This window comes from Solea solea, chromosome 6 (assembly GCF_958295425.1).
Source record: "Solea solea chromosome 6, fSolSol10.1, whole genome shotgun sequence".
Classification (NCBI taxonomy): domain Eukaryota; kingdom Metazoa; phylum Chordata; class Actinopteri; order Pleuronectiformes; family Soleidae; genus Solea; species Solea solea.
In genome coordinates, this window is record NC_081139.1 from 25,685,183 (window position 1) to 25,707,188 (window position 22,006).

A 22,006-nucleotide genomic window follows, 5' to 3' on the forward strand; every position below is an offset into this window, starting at 1 on the left:
TGGTTAGCTCTGTGGTATGTGTGTGGTCGTTTTGTTTCAGAGTAGATGAAGAGCTCAAAGCTGAGTGAAGCGATAACATCTCAGTGAAGACGTGTCTCTCTCGTTTCTCCAGCACACAGGAAAGGGTCGCACACACACACACCCTCAGCGGCACAGGTGTGTGTGTCTGTGTGTGTCTGTGTGTGTGTGTCTGTGTGTGTGTGTGTGTGTGTCAGAGAAAGAAAGTGACATCGAGAAAGAGAGCGCAAAAGATGTACACTTTGCTATAAGTATTTGATTCTTTTTATTATAATGAAAAAGCTTTTTTATTATTTGATCTTAACATGAACACAATTAAAGTTTATGTACATAGATGTTTCATGCACATAGATATGAATCTATTATTATTCCTGTACATATTCACTTTTAACATTTTGAACGTTATTTCATTGCCTCTGTGTCTTGTACATGTGACTGAATTGACAATAAAGTTGACTTTGACTTTGATTATCATCTAAAACCAGAACTTTGTTCATGGAGTCAGAACGTTGTGTGTTTTTTTTGTGTGCACAGACAACAATAGCAACATGTTGGACATATAATAAATAATAAAATGTCCTTAGAATTCAATTGAAATACAGAATTAGCTGCTGAGTTCAAGGTGAAATTAAGAAAAAGGAGATGTAATAATGAAATGAACAAAAATAAGCCAATATAATAATAATAATAACAATTTACAGGGTCATGAAAGTGACACACTGACATGTGCTGAAAAGCAAAGAGCCGCACAATTACCTCATTAGAAAGTGTCAGTGTAAACGGAGATGTGACTTTAGATCATTTGTTTTCTGATGAGAGCTCAGGACAGAGAGCTGTGATACCAACGTGTGTTTGAATCAACCGTGAGATATTTTCTAGGTCATAACATGAACACGTATCGTTGTCATTACGACACAAACTGACGGTGTTTAGACATCAAAATAAACCTTGTTGCTCACCTCCCTCCTTACTCAACTTCCTCTGAACACAATATTGACAATGGAAGTTCAACACCCACCTCCAAACCTGTCATATGTCATATGTCTCCCACACACACACACACACACACACACACGTGGTGTCTCTCGAAAAAGGTGTCTCTAGATGAATTGAACAATTAAAAAGACTTCATTCATTCAATGACACAAACCGTCAGAAATACATCATTTTTATTCTTTTCTTCCAGATTTACAGTAAGAAATGTGGTGAAAGTGCAACATTTGACCAGTTTACGTGATAAAATAAACCGTGATCTGTCGCTGAGATACACACGTGTCTGATTCTGCAGACAAATACTTGAGGTTTGACCGAGATCCGATTTTTCAGAATATATAAAAGACATTGATCTGTTGAAAATGACTGACATCATCAGTAGGTATAGACTCTCACCGACCCATCCCATAATACTCATTAAGGCATTGTGTATCACAAAAGTACAGCTGTGTTATTCCATAATTAATACTAATAATAATAATAATAATAATAATAATAATAAAAAGCCACTAAAGCAGCTGAAGTGAAAACCTTGATAATACCTTGATAAAGTGATGCATATTATTATTATAGATGGAAAATGACCACACTCTGTCCTGACACTGACGTGTGTGAACAGCTCGTCCTCTCACACCAAAGTCCAGAGAGAAAACGAGTGTTGAGCCCCTTTTATTAAGTGGCTCAACTCTAACTTTGCATCAACCACACACGAAAAAACAAAACAACTTTACACTGGAAGAGTCAGTATATCACAATCTTATGTTACATGCTGCATGACGTGGCTCCTGCTGCTCAAAGCTCAGTATAAAACTCTTCTCCGACCATGTGCACACACACTTTATCCTTCATGCTGCACTGGACTTCAGCTCAAGGGAAACTGTGAACACATGAATACAAGAGGATGAGTTGTACAACTCTATGGCTGTAAAACATGTTCTTTTATGACTTAAACCTACTTAGAGTTTGGTGGACGCAGTCGCCGCAGCGCTTCACGACATCTGTCTCACTCTTGACAGAGGGAAAAAAAAGGTCTGATGAGTGAATGGTCAGTTGCAGTATCGTAAGTATAAATAATACTATGAAAAGGTCATCGTCTTACTTTCCAAAGTGGTGGTAGCATTTTTTTGGCAGCCCTGCAAAAAAAAAGAAAGTTAAGTTTTTTTTTATTATTATTTAAATGACTTATTGAATCATTTTAGTTGATTTTATTTCAAGTTGACTTTTCTTTGATGTTTTACTCACGGCTGAAGTAGTACAGTGTGCAGATGAGAGTCACAGTCAGGACCACAGTCAAGCCCACCAACGGCCACAGGACCAGGGGGTCACATCCAGACTCATCTACGGCAAACGCACCACGGTATTAACTTAACGCTCAACGAGTTCAAACAATTTTAGCATTAAATTAACACCGAAAGAGTTCAAATCGGACTCTATTTCAAAGTGTATTTGGTCCTTAATGATGTTAGTTACTATTTTTTATTTAATTTTTTTTACAGCAAAGTTACCGTTACATGAATTAGAGCTTATTGCTTTGCTGCCATGTGACATGAGCACATAGGACTTGTTTGAATAAATGAAGCGCGCTTGTATGTGTGTGTGTGTGTGAGGTATGACGGCAGTGAGAAAATAAAAACACTGATTATAAAATCTAGCCCTGATTTATTCTGTGGCGTTTTAAGAACATGTTTCTGAGTCCGTTCAGTTTAGGACCAAATCCACCATGGATTAGTGAAAAAACTCAACTCTTTTAGCATTCATTTAAGTTAAATAGTTAAAAAAATGTATACATTTCAAAGTGCATTTAGTACTTATTGGCATTGTTTTACCTCAGTGTTACTTCAATACTGTAAAATTGACTTTAGAAATGTCTTTTGGATTCAGACACAAACTTAAAAGGCTATAATCTCTAATTCTGATCCAGACTTGACAAAACCTGAACTATCCCTTTAAGACTCACCCAGTACATAGCACACAAATAATTCACTGACACAAACAAAGTGCAGACGTTACCGCGTGGAGGATTCCTCTTCTTAGGACAGCGACAGCCACGCTTGACAGGCGGAGGTTTGGTCGGAGGAGGTTTGGTTGGAGGATTCACTGTCACGTCCACAGCAAACACAGGGTTAAAGAGAGAGCACTCACACAACACAAACATCCATCAACCTCATTCAATTTATATATATACATATATATATATATACAGCTCTCCTATATGGATCTGTATCAGCACTGTAATTATTTCCACCTTGGGTCATCCATCCATTATTAATGATGAGTCTCATCTCTGTACTCGCTCAGTTTTTTCTTAAAATGTTAAAGACATTAAAAAGACATTCACGTACTCGTCCCGTCTGACTTGTCCGCTTATGTTTTATCTGTACGTTTGTTCTTCTCTGAGCAACTTCCTGTCTTCCTGTTCTTGTCAGATGGGCGATCGCCAAAGTATGTTTCCATTTAAAAGTGATGACGTCACAAACAGCATCACAGCAGGTCAAGTCTTGTACGGAATAATATATAAAAAAAAAGTAAAAAAAAAAAACAGAGGGAACAAAGTGTTGAAGGTCTCTGAGTTTTTGATGAAAATACAACGTCTCGCCATTTTATCCCAGAATTTGATGAAACCTCCGACCCAATCTACCGCTGAGCCACAGCGGCGGGCGAATGTAGTCAATCACATATTAAACTCTGACATTTAGTAAATGTTGACAGTGCAGTGACAAAAGGGAAAAAAAGCCGTAGGAGATGAATAAATGAATTTATGTATTTATGTTTATACTGTATATCCTGTTGTATTATTTTTAATCCTAATTGTTCATATCTTTCTATATCGTACATTAATAGATGTGAAAACGCACGTTTATTATTTATTAATAATAAAGGACTGTCTTATCTTAATTAATTGAATCAATTCTTAATCTTATATCATATCTTAACTTATATATTGTGTTTAATGTCACAGTCACTTGATATAAAAACTGATTTCAAAGCTGCAAATGAAGCACGTGGATGTTTTTGAGGATACAAACCTCCCGGCTGAAGGAAAGTGCCCGGCCTCCATGTCTCAGTGTTGGCCTTGTCCTTTATGACACAGGAGTAAATCCCTCTGTCGTGCTCCTGCACACCGAGGACGCGCAGCACAAAGGACAGACCTCTCTTGGACGGTTTAATCCGCTTCTGGTCGACATTGGGCCCGTACCAGACGCGTTCGGCGTTGTTGTATTTGACTAAAAAGAGTAAGCTGTCGCTTGCGGGGATGGTTCTGAACCAGTGCACGGACTCACAGGAGGAGTTCCCGCAGTTGCACTCAACAGTCTCCTGAGTGTTGAGTTTAGGGTACAGGTTTGTGACGGGCTGTTGCAGCAGAAGCTGACAGGAGCCTGCACACACACACACACACACACACACAGAGGGGAGAGGTCAGAGATTTCAACACATACTGACACTTTAATGTCATCTAAGGTCAAAATAATCCACAGTCAGTGTTTACTTTCCCTACAGAAAATGCAGTTTAAGGTCATGTGACTTCCAACAAGAGTTGAAGAAGCTGAACTGTGAGGAAATCTTTTGGAAATCATTGACTTGTGATGTTGACATTTTTGAAAATAGCAAAATGAGGAGGAGGCGGATTTATGCAACGTTTAGGCAATGTCATCACAGCTCTGAGGCCTCTGTGTGTGTGTGTGTGTGTGTGTGTGTTTTGAAGTGCACGTACGTATACGCTGGCCTACACGACATAAACTGTTGCAATCACTCGTCTTAAAGTAAATCTCTAAAGGTGAGCAGCAATTTTAAAGGCTGTGTGTGTGTGTGTGTGTGTGTGAAAGGTTCAAACCCGCGGTTCCAAAGTCTGTTGGACGATCACAGACTTCTCACCAACGTGTACTTGTACTCGACATGTTTACGACACGTTTGAATATCGTAGCGTTTCATAATTCTTCAGTTTCATTTCAACGCCTTAACAAAAGAACGATACTCTGATGGAAACATTTACAGAATAAAAACTTAAAATAATAAAAAATGATGACAATAATGAGAAGCATGAGTTTCAATCCTGACTGTAAATATAATAACTTCATCACGTATCATCAGTCATTTCTAACATTAGACATTAGAGGCATACTATTATTAATAATGACATGTAATATAATTTAAGTTAAAGTGCAGGAGGACACTGACGCCTCGCTCGCTCGCTGCAGGCGGCTGACACAGTGATGATGTCGCCAGAGCTGCATGTTCACAAAATAACAAAGTTTAGAAAGTTGAAGGTCAAACCTGCCGTCCACAGAGAGACGCTCAACACTGTCCAAGCCCACGGCAGCGCGCTCATTCTGTCCACTCGCCTGTCAGACGTGTGTGTGTCTGTGTCTGTGTCTGTGTGTCTTTGTGTCTTCAGAGGTGGCTGAGGAAAAAGTGATGACACTTTCTTTTCCTGCTGTCTATCTGTCAGAGGTGATGGGAGGAACTGAGCTGAGCTGAGCTGAGCTGAGCTGGGCTGGGCTGAGAGGGCCAAGGTGAAACCCCAATATGACACACACACACACACACACACATGCAGGGCCTCTATGTAAGACATATAACCAAACCAGAAGACTTCAAAAAATCACTTATATGAAAAATACCAGAGCACGAGAGAAGAAGCAAAGACAGAGAGATTAGAAGAGTTTTTAATGAATTGTATTCTTGCAGCGACGCTCGATACAAAGCTGTTTATCACACAGATCACGACAAACAGCTGAGAGTTGTTGTGCAGGTTGCAGTGAGTGCTGTGGTCTTTGCCCAGGTGTGTGACCTATAGAGCTGAACAGAGTCCTACATATACACCACACACTGTCTGTCTATCTGTCTGTCTGTCTGTCTGTCTGTCTGTATGCCAACATCAAGTCTCACAGCCTCAGAGCGCAGTCACACAGTGTCAATGTTGAATACTCACTATTCTTTTCATTTGAACTTTTCATAAAAATGACGACTAGTGTCATCTATCATCAGAAAAAAAGCAGTGAAATGATTTATTCTTAATGATCAGAACAGATTATTTGTACGTTACTCAGTTATTGTCTGTTGATAATATTTGTTGAACTTCATTTGCTTTTCAAACTCATCTAAAAACGTAAAGATGTTTCATTTAAAATGAAAGTGAGTGTGGTGTGTGTGTGTGTGTGTGTTCTTTAAAATGTGGCCTTTTCAGCTTCTCTTTTTCATTGTTTTAACTTATTTTAATATCTTTTGTTTTGTAATATTGTAATAAGTATTTCAATTCTGTGTACAGCGTTTTATATATCTATACATATATATGTGTATGTATATATATATATATATATATATATATATACACATATATATATATTTATATATATATGTGTGTATATATATATAGAAATAATGCTGGGTTGGATTTTGAAATGTATAATTTTAAAAGAATTTCTTCTTAGTTTCTTAAACCTCAAATCACTGACAGTTCAAGTCAAACTAATATGATTAAAATAAGTCATTAGTTTGACAAAGATCATGAAGAGACAGAAGACAGGAAACAAGACAACAAAGGAACAAAGCAACAAAGCTGTCAATGTTCCAGTACACACAAATACACACAAATACACACAAATAAAGCCTCTGTTAGTCCTTTAGAATAACTCATTTTGTGCTGCATCAACCTTAATTATTAAACAATAATCAGTCACTTTACATACGACAGAGGGACGTTTTTATGTTTGTCTACGTCACCGTGTCTCACGACTGAAGACAGTGTTTCTCAAACGAACTCACTTTTCAAAGACTTTACAAACTCTCCGTCTGAACTCAAATCACCGTGGACTACGTCTGTGGTGATGAGAGCACATGTGCAAACATACATGTATGGATTTGAATTGAATTTAGTAAATCAAACGCAACTTTGTTTTATACATGTTGTTTAAAGGATATGTACGTACATTTGTTTGTGTAAAAAATCTTCTGCAGCCCATGTGTGGTTCCTGCTCCAGGGTTTAGGAACCACTGCTTTCAGGACTCTCCCTTTAGATGGAAATGACATGAGAGTCATTATTGTTGTAAACAAAAAAACCCAAAAAAGAATATTTATTAATATAAATGTAAAATTTAAATGATTTTGTTTGGCTGATCGCTCTTTTTTTTTTATTAAAATTGAAAATGGTGTATGGTCTTACCTATATATGTATATATACTGTAAATCCATGTGCCTAATCCTAATCCTAAAAGACAGCAATGGGCGTACACCAATTTAAATTTGACCATAGAAATGTTGAAATCATACAGAAAACTAATTTATAGAACAGTCAAGTGGACAAATTGATTTTCTTTTATCATTGTTAGTATTTTACTTGGCTCCGCCTCCCCTGACCGCACATCACTGCTGAGATGTCACCTGAAACTAGTTACATACTGGTAGGGACGCCCCGATCCGATATTGATATCGGATATCGGTCCGATATCAGACAAAAAACTGAGTATCGGATTATATCAGACTGCCTCTCAAATCTCCGATATAAGCGCTCCGATACAACAGTCCATTCTGCTCCAGCACTTCTATCCATCAGTGCCCGTTGTGATCACGTGGGCTCTGCGTGTTGGATGCATGTAGATCACGTGATCACAACAACAGCGTGTGTGTGTGTGTGCTACTGCTATTTCAGAAGTTAAACATTTTTCTTTGAAGCCGCACAATGAGCGTGAGCCAGCCGTTAGCACCACGCTAGCTCCTCCTGAGGCGAGCTGCTAAAACAACATTATTTCATAAACCAGCGCAACCTGTTGACTTTCAACAGCCTCCATTTGTTAATTATACCCCAAAAACCAGCCATGCCAAGAGCTTTGTGTGTTTTAAATGTGTCCTGAAGCTCCACACATGGAGCTAAGCACGTCTGCGGGGCCGGCCCCCGGGCTCCGGGTTTACCTGCGGGAGGAGTCGCTCACCCTGTGTGGGTTGGGCTAATCCAAAATAGTGAAAACAAGGGGGGTGAGACGCTGTTACCTGTGAAACACCTCCATTAGCACTTGGTACTTTCCTCCTGATGAAATTAACCATAGACTGTATAAAATTAACATGGCAAAAAATCCAATATTCTTATGTTGAAGGTTAATATTGATGTAACCCATTGGTAAATAATAAATGGGTCAGTTTTTCTCATACCTACTGTTGCTGACTATTGTTCTCTGTTTAAGTAATATCACTTGATCAAGCTTATTCTAACATTCCTCACTACAAAATAAGTCACTAAAGTATGTATGATTCGTCCTGATATCACATCGGATCAATATCGGTATCGGCCAATACTCAAGGCTGCAATATCACTATCGTATCGGAAGTGAAAAAGTTGTATCGGGACATCCCGACATACTGGTGCGTCAAACTTAAATTGAATGGAACCCTAATTAATGTATTTGATAACACTTGTGTTTGTACTAGTTTGTGTCAAAAATGGCGGCTGTGAAAAAGTTCTGTTAGACCAGGTTAATTCCACACGTGCGTGTGCACTGCGTGTTCATTTATTTATTTGTCTGTAAACCATTGAAAAGTACAAATATTGCAGGATTGGATGGACATAAGATCATGGTGTTGCATCAGCAAGGCCAACAACAAAGCTGGTGGTGACATAAGACTTTTGCACAGTACAATTTTATAAATATAAATTATCAATATACTTAATTACAGTGTACAATGTATAAACTATTGTTTTCAGCTGCAACATCAAACTTCACCATTTGGAACTAAGAAGTCGATTGTTAGCAATACCAACACTTGACACACAAACAGTGTAGCAACATGTCTCCAGTATAATGTGTATGACTGATTTACTGTGAAACAAATACGACACAAGTCGATATTAACAGCAAACGTAGCAGTTTTACTTTGGTGGCTGCATCTTGGAAGCCCATGTCGGGGTTGCTGAGGTTGGAAAGGACATTCCTTACCTTTAACTCGGAAATTTCCCACTAACGAGTTCCCACTACAAATGGAACGCACATTTTACACTCTGTACCTTTCATTTCATTTTCATTTTGTTTTCTGCGTCCTGCACACAAAGTGTCCAACCCTCCATGGGTTTATAAGACACCATCACATAGTACGTTACATTTAAAATAGCTCGAAGTTTTTCATATTCATCTAACCAAAAGAAATGGAAGACATTTTAGTAAAGCATGCATTTCTCAAATCATCATAAACTGCTCAATAAAACATAAGAGGAATGTGATTCTCAGTCTCATCCAGGTCACACATCCTCTGGAGTATCATTGAACCTGCCTGCACTGGCCTTTACTTCAATTATCATTTACATAGAATTGTGACATTCTTTTATTAAACAATATGTTCTTAATGTACCTTTATTATGTAATCCTGTAGCATTGACTCACATTTCATTTGACAGTAAAGCAGCCTCTTTACATGAAGTCATGAAGTGACTTTATCTGTCTTACGTCCTGTTATCCACACACTGATGAATGTGTGTGAGTGTTTAAGAAAGATTAGGGTGTCGCTGGGTCTGGCGGGGGTCTTAAAATGAGAGGATGTGGCTCACATATAGCGGCACGGGGGTCGAAGCTTCGAGCGAGACAGGGAACAAGACCACAGGATTCTTTGAAAACAGGAGATCTGTTCAGAGCTGTGAAGCCTTTGTTGGTGTGTCTCCGCCGACTCGTCGAGGCTCATGTCACTTCTCTTATCCTGTCACCAGCACCAGCTCACTCACATCTCCACAACTGTGTTCACTTCTCATCAGCGGCAATTCGAACAAATTTCATGTTCTGTCATGTTTCACGTTTGATATTTAACACTAATTAAGCGTACACCTTCTTTTCTTTTTTCTTTTTTTTCGCTCAAAAACTGATATTATTTTGCTCCATGGATCAAAACACAATAAGCATACGTTTGTTCTTATACTGAATCATTTAAAGAAAATCCTCTTTTATGTCCTAGTGCATTACATCAACTGTTTTATTCATGTCGACCTCTTCTCCAGTTTGAAGTCTTCCCGTTTCTCACAATGTTCACAACTGCTTTAAAAAACATGGATGAGGGCTGGGGCCAGATAACGTTTGATATCTATCTATACATCACAATATAAATCAAATTAATATTCATGTAGGCTGGCAACATGGCCTTTTAATGATATCTGGATGTTGTTATGTTAGACTACAGCTTTAACGTCTTTATATTTTTTATATATTTTTTCTTTTTTCCTTTTTATACATATGTTTCAGTTTATATTTAGACTGTACATAGACTTGCATGCCTCTTATGTTTCTATCTTGTAACATATTCTGGAGCTGCTGAACTGTGAATTTCTCTGTGAGATGAATAAAGTATCTATCTACTATCTATCTAAAGTTGCATTCAGGTTGTTTCTCTGGACTGTCAAGTGTTCTTTTGAGATGTTTGTGCTTCTCACAGATAAAATATCTACTCTTTGTTTTTATATTTCATTTTATATTTATATTTTATTGTATTACATGATCTTAGAATATACTTAATTACCATTAATTTCAGGTTAAATGAAGGATATTTACAGTATGTATGTTAGAAACAATGACATTGACTATAAATATGGTCAAATTCTGCTATACCACATATAATTAGGATGATTAAATATTCAGTGACTTTTTTTAAATATAATTATGTGGATTCAATGCTTTAAAAACATTTTTAATAATAATATTTAATACAATATGATGATTATCAAGGGCCACGTGGTTGGTGCAGTGGTTAGCACAAGACCCAGGTTGGAGGTTGATTCCTGTGTGTCCTACTCTTAGTCTTGTTGTCATGTTTTCTGCTTTTGTGTTTCTTGTGTTTCTTGGATTGGTGATCTGTGTCAGCTGAGATTGGCTTGGATTAGACGATGATGAACTGAACTTAAATTGCATACTCTTATTTCACTGGGAGCTTTCCGCTCCATCTTAAAAGATAGACAACAAAAAACCATTGAACAGTGCCTGTGTTCTTAAATTGTTACTGTGACCACAACTCTTGCACTTTATGTTTGTCTAGTTGTACTCTTGTATTTCTGTTTGTATTGTAGTTGTTGTCTTCCTGTTTTTATTTAACTATGATGTGTGCTGCTGCCTTTCTTGGCCAGGTCACCCTTGTGAAAGAGATCTTGATCTCAATGGGTCTTTTTATCTGGTTAAATAAAGGAGAAAAAATAATAATTAAAAAAAGATCAATGTAACAGCCTTTAAAACCAAGAAAAGTCAGATACTTCATCCAAACTCTAAAATTACATCTCGCATCAAAATCCACATCATGTCAACATATAGATAAAATCAAATATTATATATATTATACCCTATACATTGGGATGGTGTGAAAATGTCATGTCACAAAAATCATTCTGATTCATGATATTCAAATGACCTGGGGCCACTGGGAAGTTAGTCTGGTCAAGAGGAAAAAAGCAACTGTTCAATAACAATATTTGTGACAATATTTAACAGAATTTCAAAATAAAAGTGTTGATTTGGACTAAGATATATATATAAATAGCTCACAATAAAACTGTATATATGATGAGAAATTTACCTATTACTGATTCATCTATTACTGCGCAACTGTGGCTCAATGAGCAAGCCAGTGGTAGAGCTCCTCGTGGCTTCACGCTGCTCCTGATGGCTGAACATGTGTATGAAAGATGTGTGACAGAGAAATATGTCACATCATGAATGTTCACTTTTACTTCATAAAAAAACCCATTCAGAAATAAATATAACTTGAAATTATTGCAACAATAACAATAGTCAATATCATGACTAGGGCTGAAGAATTTTGGGGAAAAACTGTGGGTGTTTTCTGACAGATATTATTGTTCAGTTCAATATTTTACACAAGTGCTGTTGTCACTGCAGAAAGAAGACCTGGGGTTTGTGACCCGCTCACAAGGGCCTTTCATATTCATATTATGATTTTATGTTGAACATTTAAGTTCTATTCTATTTTAGTCTATTATCTCACTTTCTGATAAGCTTACAAATGTTGTTCACAAACTGTCTATGACATAATTTAAAGAAAAGAAAAAAAAACTCAAAATCAAGTGTTCCTCTTTTTTAAACTGAAGTGCACTGATCACATCTGGGTCTGTTTTCAGGGTCCTCATCAATCGTCAAAACTGTGGATCTTTTACAATCATTTAGTCTCTTTTCGGTTACAATACTGGATTAAATATCTCAAACTGTTTGTGCTGCAGCAGAAACGTGAATTATGACCTCGTTTGAACCTTTGCACCTGTATGGCCACACACATACATACACACACATACACACACACACACAGAAATGACAACACTTGTAACATCTGTGGCTTTAATTGCTTTACTGATCTGATTTAAGCTCAACAGCACCAACCACAGGCTACTTAAGGGATCACACACTGGTACACCCTTACCAGGAGCTTACATACACAATCAGATGTAATATTTAAGTCAGTGAAGTGTTAAAAAGTGAAGTGACTTCACTGATCATTTTAAAACATAATGAAAAAAAAGAAAGAAGAAGCAGATCTTAAATATGATAATTATTAATATTAACATGATAAGAGTCAATGTGAAAAAATAAAGCTATTATAATTGTGCTTTAATATATAACATAATCCCACCCAAACACAACAAATAAGAATCAGCTTCATTGATAGTTTGTAGCAGATGTTCAACACTGCTTTGTTCACTGTGATCAAACGTATGTGAATGATTTGATAGAAGACAGTTCAGAGGAAGCACACTGGTGCTAACAGCCCAGTATGGAGTCGTCCCACAGCTTCTCCTCCTCAGTCCTTGTGTCTGCTTTCTCTTTCACTTTCTTCTTCTCTTTCCTGTATTTGGCTTTAGTGGCCTCGTCCTGCCCGTCCTCCCGCTGCTCAACATTCATTTCAGTCTGAATATGCACTTCATTGTATTTTCTACTGTCCACACTGTCTTCAGGCATTGGATTGTGCATACCTTTACCCCCTCCCTCCTCCTCAAATTCAACTTCCCGGGATTTTTTGCGCCTCTTGCCGTGTTCCTTTTGCCGTCTTCTCCTCCGCCCCTGCTCTGACTCTACAGATTCCCCTCGTCTTGCCATAGCACTCTTGTCGTCTTCTTGGTCTTTCCTCTGCTTTTTGCTCCTCGTCTTCTCCTCTTCGTCTGAATCTTTATCTCTCGTCCTCCTGCCTCGCTCCTTCTTTGATCTCCTGATCCTCCGACGTTCTCTCCGCTTGTATTCACTGTCATCCCTCTCACTTATGCTACTGCTGGAAGAGGAACAGGGGGAGTGTGATGATGATGATGAGGTAGTATATGAGGAGGAGGAGGAGCTTGACTGCCTTCTGCGCTTCCTTCCTCTTATGGGCCGACTGGTGAACTGAAGCGATCCAGGTCCAGGGAGGACTGGTGGAGAGCAGCTGTAATCCCAGTTGTGAGGATGATATGAAGGATGCCATCCTTTAGCGGGGTAGTAACAACCAGGGCCAGAGAGATGGAGAGGGTCAGGGGTGGGAGTAAAGATGGGCATAGGTTTGTTCAGTTCTGTGATATGCCTCTTAGTATTTAATAAATGGTGTAACCCCTCTTCCTCTTCCTCCTCCTCCTCCTCCTCCTCCCTGTTCAGAGTGTCACCCTGAGGGAGGACCTGGGTGGTCTTGGAAGTAATTCCACGAGCTTTCTGAACCTGGACATAGTCTGCCAGTTCATCTGCAAATGTGCCGTAGACCTTCTGTTGGGATTTGCACAGGTCAATGACCTTCTTCTTTCTGTGAGGAGGAATTCAGTTAAAGTTCATTCAGTTCATTCATGGTCACCATATACGACCACACTAACAACCAGAATTATTCTTAAACATGTGAAAAACACTTTCATTAAGTGCATTATGTATATTTTTTAATATCCTAGTGGCATTATGCACAACAGGTGCACTTTAATTTAGTGTTATTTTGAAATGTCATCTTAGTGACAACATGCACAAAAAGGCACTTTGTTTTAAAATATTGTAGTGGCATTATGTACAAAAAGTGCACTTTAATTTTGTGTTTTGAAATGTTGTCTCTGTGACAATTTTGCACCAAACATGCACCTTCTGTTTTGAAATGACAATTTTATGTTTGTGCCACTCACTGTTTAATAAATACAGTTTTGTTAAATTTGACTTAGTTGTGATTTCCCCTTTTTTGCATGAACGTTTTAAATGAGCATATATTAATGCAGTATGAACAAGAATGTTTTAATGTAGACATATAGAATCATCATACTGGTGTGATTTTATGCATCCAAGTGTTTCAAGGCTAAGGCAAAATTTTAAGATATATATCGTGTATCGTCACATGGCCTAAAAATATGGCGGTATTAATCAAAGGCCATATCGCCCAGCCCTATTTGTAACAAATGCTGGTTCACGCACTCACCATTGTATCATGTATGAATCTGTAGGTTGGTTGTCTCTTAACCAGAAGAGGGTTAGGGTTATGCTGTATTTTTACTATCAAGGCCTTGTTAGGTAAACTACTTTTTTAGGTAAACATTTAGTTTAGGTAAACTAAATGTTTTCTAATGTCTTGTTTTGTCCACAAAACAAACATTTTTTGTAATATGCAGCAAGGAAATCAGAAAATATTAACATTTAAGAAGCTGAAAAAACTCACACAACACAACCAATTAATCGATTCGACAAAACAGTTGGCAATTCATTTAGAAATCAATTCATAATCATTTAGTTGTTGCAGTCCTATTGTTTTTGACAGAGTATTCTGGATCTTACCTTATCTGATGCTTGCTTCCCTGAACGTGTGCCTGGTACATTTCCACAGAGTTGAACTCCAAACTACACATCTGACACATCAGTTGATCGGCTGCAGACAACAGAGAGGGTAAAAGAGGAGGCAAACGAGGGACAGACGGAATAAATGATCAAAAAGTAGCTTATAAGGAGAGTTTTTAACCTCTAATTCACAATCAAATAGTTACTTCTCATTACTTTTGCAAGTGTGGGTGCATCCACAGGGAGCTATGTGACAGTACATCATACAACCACACTGTACACAACCTGAACCATCACTTTAAACTGCACGCATAATCACAATCACTGTGTTGTCCTGTGTTGTTGCAGGAAGGCAGGAGCCTGTACCTTGTTGGACATCGTCTCCCAGACGTCTCATCAGCTCCTGTCTGCTCTGGTTCCTCTGGTGTTTGCGTCCGTTGTAGTGCTGCAGAGCCATTTGAGGATTGTTGAAGGAGGCAGTGCACAGAGCACAGTACTTATTGGGGTCCTTCAGATCAACCTCTGTGCTGGAGGTGGTTGTGGTGGCTCCAAGGTCCACATGATGCTGCACACCCCCCTCTGCTGCTGAGCTCTGGAGAGCTTGATCAGGGTCCTGAGTAGGCCTTGGTAAAGTAGACACCTCAGTGTTCCTGATAATCACTTGAGTTAGAAATGAAAGACATGTTTAGTCTCATTTGTGTTTGACCTTTTGTGAGCTCATTAAAGATGGAGTCAACATGCATGTAGGATGGAGAACACAACATTGACTCCCTTCACACTTTTAAATCCAGACTCAACACAACGGAGGACATCCAGCAGCTTCTTACGGATGAAAAACGTATCGGAATCTACTGAACTTGTTTTCATGTGTACCTGCACTTACCTGGAGATTGGAAACCTTGTTTACGCAGATTCTTTGCATGGACTTTGCCTTCGTAGTGTGATTTTGACACCATGGAGGAAGTAAACACCATATTACACAGCTCACAGAAACGGGTTTTATCCGTGGTCATGGTGCTCTGCAATAAAAAGGACAAACACAAGACAATATTGAAAAATAAAAATAAAAAATAAAAAATAAAAAAATAGTACAGTCAGCTACCACCAACTTTATTGTTTTTACGTCTATCAAATTCTGTGATCATTGGCATTTGGATTGTAATGATGTGACTGAATGATACAATGTTCAAGCCTGTCTTGAATAAACTTGTTGTAATAGAGCATCACAGCAGATGCAGTAGAACAAACACACGGTTTACCAGTAAAGTTAATTAGGGTTCCACTTAAGGGGTCAGGGTCGTGATACTGTTCAGGTGTAAGACTGAAAAGGTTTTTGTCTGTACAGTCTTCACTGTTACTTGTATCTGCTTTCATTTGACTCAAACCACTTTTGCTCAAAACAAAATATCTAACCCTAATCAATTTAGAACTTTTAAGGATAAGAGAGGAGATCTGAGAGGTACGGAGGTGCAAGGTTGTGTATAACTTTGAAGGTGAGGATCAGTATCTTATAATTATCTTATAATATAGCCAGTAGAGCTGCTGTAGGACGGGTGTGATGTGATGGATGAATATGAGCACTAACCTGGGCTCCTGCAGACACTGTTTTGGTCTTCTCTGCTCTCTTGGTCTGCAGGTAAACCTTGACCTTCTGAGCATGTCTCTTTCCCTGCATATGGTGGGGATATAAACAAAAAACAATACTATAAACTGGACAAGAGTTGAGTGTGTTAGTGAAGTGTTTGAGAAGTGGTACACACCTCATAGTGGGACAATCGCTGAGATTCAAACTTGAGCACAGCGTCACACACATGGCAGTAAGTGTCAGCGAGGAGGCATTGAAGTCGCTCCTCTTCATCCGTGTCTCCTGTGTTCAAAGGAGTTCACTGTTACTAATACAGTTTGATAAATCACGACAAACAAATAAACTATTCATTAATCATTCCACCACATTCCACTGGAACATACCTTTCTTTTTAAATTATAATTTCTAACATTACATACTTTCTTAAACCAGTTGCTACACACTTTTGTGTGATTAGGTATATCACCCAGTCAATCTACATGTAGCCATGGTGCTCCCTTTACATGGCTGTCGACAATTCTTTACTCCTTCACCACGACATTAGGTACCTTGGTGAACTTCAATTATCGGGTTAATGTGGACTCATGTGAGTGAAAATGCTGTGTAGATCGCTAACATACAGTCCAAGTGATACTGATATTGAGGAGCCACCTGGGGGAGCCTGCATCTTTCCAGTCATTCCACAACCTCGTGATTTATAATGGTCTTATTCAATTTAAGATTCTTGTTTTTCCACTAAAAATATGCATCCCATCTGTGATGCGTAAAACAAACATTTGTTTCTCACCAAAATGAAAGGTAAAGTGACCTCAGTGTGTTTTACAGACATTTAAAACTGATTTTTACAATTATGTAATAATGCAAAGTAAATTGCAGTATTTTGGTCAGAAGAATTGTGATATACACGTTTACCAAGTAAACCTTTTACTTCCATAGACTTAAATATAACGTAAACCCATATTAGATCAAAATAAATAAATAAAACTCAGTGCAAAGGGTACACTCAAGACAATGACTGTTGATCCACATTTGATTAGAACAGATGATTTAAATTTGTTGGATGAGTGTAAACACTGCCTGTGTAAGAGCTGCATTACGTTAACAATTACTTTAGAGCTGAAACAATTAATCGATTACTAAATTAATCGCCAACTATTTTGATTTGAATTGGTTCAAAGCTTTTTTCATGATTAAAACAAGATTTCTGATTGTTTAAGCTTCTTATATGTGAGTATTTTCTTCATTTCTTTGCTCTGGATAACAAAGAAATCATTAAAAGTGAATCATTAAAATAAGACATTTGAGAACATCATCATTTCCAGGTTTGACGAACACTGCTCAACATTTTTTAAGGTTTTCTGATATTTTATGGACCAAACGATTATGAAAATAATTGTTAGTTGCAGCTCTAAATTATTTTAATGATTGATTTACCAGTGCTCAATATAACAGCATATTCAAATGTGTTTTTGTCAGCGAGAACATGAACAACATTCTTAATGATTTGAGAGGTGCATTGTTTCAATGGGCAGAGCTTCATGTCCATATTCTACCTTCAGTTGTTTAATATTTGCAAGCGTCAAGAAGAAGCAGAGAAAATGGGTGACGTTATGTTAATGTTACGAAAAACATGCAACTTTCAGTGTTTTGGGGGAGGAGCTATGACTTGTGGGTATAACTAAGTATATGATGATTATACTGACCGAAATAATCGTGATTCATATTTCAGTCACTTCATATTCCATTTTGGATGCATCACAGATAGGATACATCATTTTCAGTTTAACGTTTTAAAGTAGAAACAAGAATCTTATAAATAGGCTCATTGTAAATCATGAATGAAAGATGCAGGCTTCCCCTTGTGGCACTTCAAAACTAAATCACTAGGACTGTATGTTGGCAAGCTAGACACCATTTTTCAAGTCATTAACAAGAAATAACAAGGCAATCAGAGATGGCAGACTTCACCCCATTGACGCAACAACTGACAACTCTGTTGGTCATGCTGGCAAGTGCAAATGCGGATGCACAGACAGACAGACAGACTGACACACAGAGCCACCAAAAACAATACTTCACTCCCACTCCATGGGGTGAAGTGATTAGTATTTTACACATTAAGTGCTCATCCTGATAAAAGAAATGTGCAATAATCAACTTATTGTGAGTGATCTTTATCACAGTGCAAGACAGAATTACATTTCTATCCATCCCTGCTTACAGCACCTATTATAACCAAGAGAGAAAAATCATGCTTGACTATCTTGATAATCAGTTATTAGTTGTTTCTTTCATAATGAAAATCATATTTAGATTTTCTGGCTCCTTTAAATGTGAATATTTTCTGGGGTTTTTTGCTCCATATAACAAATAAATAATTCAAACTGAATCCTTTAGGTTTGAGGACAAAACTAGACATTTGAGAACATCATCATTTCCAAACAACTAATGGATTAAAAAAGAAAATTCGACAGATTTATCAATGATGAAAATATTTGTTAATTGTTGCTAGTTGAGACCAACAATTGAATTGTTGCTCTGCTCATTTTCACTTTTAACAGTTACAGCACTCACGAAACGTTGCAATATCCTGCAACAATAGTGTATCATTACAGATTCTGATATACCAGTGTGACAATACAATTCATGGTTTGATGTGTGGGATAATTTTTAATCATAGTATATAATCACTATAAGCTTTTATTTTCAATTTAAGCTGACCAATCTACTATTCAATTACACAATTATCATCAACAACAAAAGTCTATGTTTCAGATCTATTTTCTTAAAATATTAATACGTTCATATATTTAGTATCTAAATTGCAATGGTTTTCTCACTTTGCTTCTGCACACACACAAGATTTAAAAAATAACTGAAATGAATTAGGGTTAAATATTTTGTACTTGCAATTTGATTTGGAGTATAATTATTGATTTCATAATATTCAGTATATTCCCTGTGTAAAAACAGGATGAAACATTTTAAGCAGGTTCATCATAAATCAACATATGACTTATATGAACTAACCTATATTCTAATGCATGGGTGAGATCTTTAAGATATGAATTGCTTCAACATTAATTTATTACATTTTTAATTGGTAAACAACTTAGCAAAATATAATAAAAAAGCAGCCTTTATGATAAGCAAACTGCATGTTTCAAGCTGCAAATTCAATTTGAAAGAAATGGTGAAGCCCCAATCTTTCCCAACCACATATTCTGCAGTGAATATGACCACTAATATGACCCTAATCTCGTTGTACACTGTATAATGACAATAAAGTGATTCTGATTCTGATTCTGATGGTCAGATGGGATACTGACATTAGGAACAATTTAAAAAGTGAATTAACATTTCTAATTTTCCAATTAGGGCTGAAAGATATTAAGTTTTCAAATCAAAATTGCAGTTTAAATGTTATACATATAAAATGTATACTTCAATGCAAAAAAAATACACATTGGAAACAATCCATAGCTTCAAGTTCTGAACCTTGCAATATAATTAATAGAAGGTAGAGATCCACTGTGCCATACTTGTCAGAGGTGAGTTACAAGCAAAAATGTAAGTATATTTTTAATTGTATTTATTTATTATCACCGCTAAATTAAGAACTGTTTGATTTCGATTACCTTATAATAAGCCCTTTAAGGCTTTAAAGTGCAAAAAGAGAAAATAAGAGTGCATGTTAACTGAATCCTAACTGAAACATGCTGCTCATCAGTTGATCTGATCTTTGATTGAAAAATTTTAGACTGTAGCCTTAAAAAGTCGAAAGCTGTGCAAAAAATCTGGCTTTCATGTCACCTTCTATCAGGCTTTCACACTGTCATGACCCCATGATGGCAAAGGCAAAAATGCTTTCTGTCTTTGAATGTGGCAGGATTGTTGAGCTGCACAAGGCCTCTCCCAACATGCCATTACTGCCGAAGTTTTTAAATTTCTTAAAAGAGCCTCACACTTCCAACATTACTGGCATGACAAGGAGACAGACTACCGAGTCCTTTTTTAGTTCTGCTTTTGACTTTTTATGGCTATGGTCTAAAACATTTGATCAGCTGATGAGCAGCCTGTTTTTTTAAATGTTTCTTTAAATGCTGTTTTCAATAAAATGTCTACTCTATTGTACTGTCTCTGACTCCTGGGTCTTCTTTTTCCATTTTGAAGCTCTGCTTAAAACTTGGTTACAATCCACCAGCGCGAAATGCAAATCTTATTTTCCCTCCAGTATAAAGATTTTGTTCAGGAGTGTATTACACGGTGGATCTTCTTCCAATGACTGCCTAATAAATTAGTTGCAATATGCAACTTCACCGCTAGATTTTCACTATTTCACTAATTATTGCGATGAAGTTGACATAAAAAAAAACTATATGGCAAATGATAGCAATTACATGATTTTTTCCCCCCCAAATCATTCAGCCCTAGTCCTGACAACGATCCCCATGTGATGTGCTTGACTTTCAAAACATTTTTCGGCAATGCAATCAACTGAATAATTACACTCTTATATACAACAATCCTCCTGTTTAAGTAAATATAAGCAAATAAGTGGAACACAAAACTACACATACACACTGATCATATCTGCCTGACGTATACATGTCAAACATTGTACTTACCAAACGACAATCACAGTAGAAGTTAACAAGATTACAGACATTGTAGATTCTGTATCTCAGACTATGTTGACAGTTTGTACAGTTTGACTATTCACAATCTGGTCTTGAGGGCATTTTATTCTGCTCCTGTGATATGTGGGGCAACTAAGTGTTGTCCTGGGAATGACAACAGGGATAAGTTGTGGGGGCCTTCATTCACAGCCTGAACTCTACTTTTTAGCTCTTTCACTTTAGCTACCACTGTAACCAGTACTACCAATTATCCATTGAGTTATATTTAACTTTAGCTATCACTGTAACTAATGCTACTAATTAGCAATTGACTACTATTCAGCTTTAGCACTAGCTATAGTGTTGTAGTTAATTGTTCCAACTGCGTCAATGTTATCCAAGTAACCATGTACTGCCATACACACATACAATAAATGTGATATTATTAAGCCGTTTGTCATGTGGTCTCTGCAATCCCAACCAGCAAACCTCAACGGGCCGTACGGCCGTTAGATAACTAACAACCGGACAACCAGCTTTAAAAGGCCTGTGAAAACAAACAAAGTCCTAAATGTATATGGTTCAACGACCATGCTGGTTTAAGCGATGGGTAACTCAACTTTTAGCTAGCGTCGAACAGCCGACATTAGAGTATTTAGCTAAGGAGCTAGCTAACTCGACCACTGAGCTGGCTAGCCAGTTAGCTAACGTGCTAAGGTTGTCTCGTCAGAAAGAACGCCATGCGGCTGAATTTTCATATTCTAGACAAAACTCACCTTCACCCTGGGAATTATCTATTTTAGTGTTTATTACTTTGTCAGCATCTATCACAGAAGCCGCATTAGGGGCATTACTGGTGTTATTTTGAGTGTCTGACTCCGCAAGCAGCGGAGCACAGACACTCACGTCGTCCATTTTTTCTCTCTGGCAGTTGGGAGCATGCGCACTGACCTCGTGCTTCTTCACTTTGAGTTTACGGAAGTTGATGAATGACGCTTCCTCCTCAATAATATTTATCAACAATAACCCATAAGAAACCAAATGACAGTGTCCTTGTTTT

At 37.5% G+C, this 22,006-nt stretch overlaps 2 protein-coding genes across 2 annotated transcripts; both read right to left on the reverse strand.

The window, feature by feature from the left end:
- Positions 1 to 1,278: 1,278 nt before the first annotated feature.
- cd8b (cd8 beta) lies at positions 1,279 to 5,438 on the reverse strand. The gene is made up of 7 exons (XM_058632091.1): positions 5,284 to 5,438; positions 4,038 to 4,388; positions 3,022 to 3,108; positions 2,254 to 2,349; positions 2,111 to 2,144; positions 1,968 to 2,019; positions 1,279 to 1,888 (listed from the first exon to the last, which is right to left on the reverse strand). The coding sequence occupies exons 1-6, from the start codon at positions 5,336 to 5,338 to the stop codon at positions 2,001 to 2,003; spliced, it is 642 nt and encodes a 213-aa protein (XP_058488074.1). The 5' UTR covers positions 5,339 to 5,438; the 3' UTR covers positions 1,279 to 1,888; positions 1,968 to 2,000.
- Positions 5,439 to 12,313: 6,875 nt separating this feature from the next.
- Positions 12,314 to 21,892, reverse strand: zmat1 (zinc finger matrin-type 1). Its single transcript, XM_058632891.1, has 7 exons — positions 21,723 to 21,892; positions 16,503 to 16,609; positions 16,328 to 16,411; positions 15,626 to 15,761; positions 15,109 to 15,402; positions 14,743 to 14,833; positions 12,314 to 13,741 (listed from the first exon to the last, which is right to left on the reverse strand). Exons 1-7 carry the CDS (start codon positions 21,859 to 21,861, stop codon positions 12,739 to 12,741), a joined length of 1,854 nt encoding a protein of 617 aa, XP_058488874.1. The 5' UTR covers positions 21,862 to 21,892; the 3' UTR covers positions 12,314 to 12,738.
- Between the last annotated feature and the right edge of the window lie 114 nt (positions 21,893 to 22,006).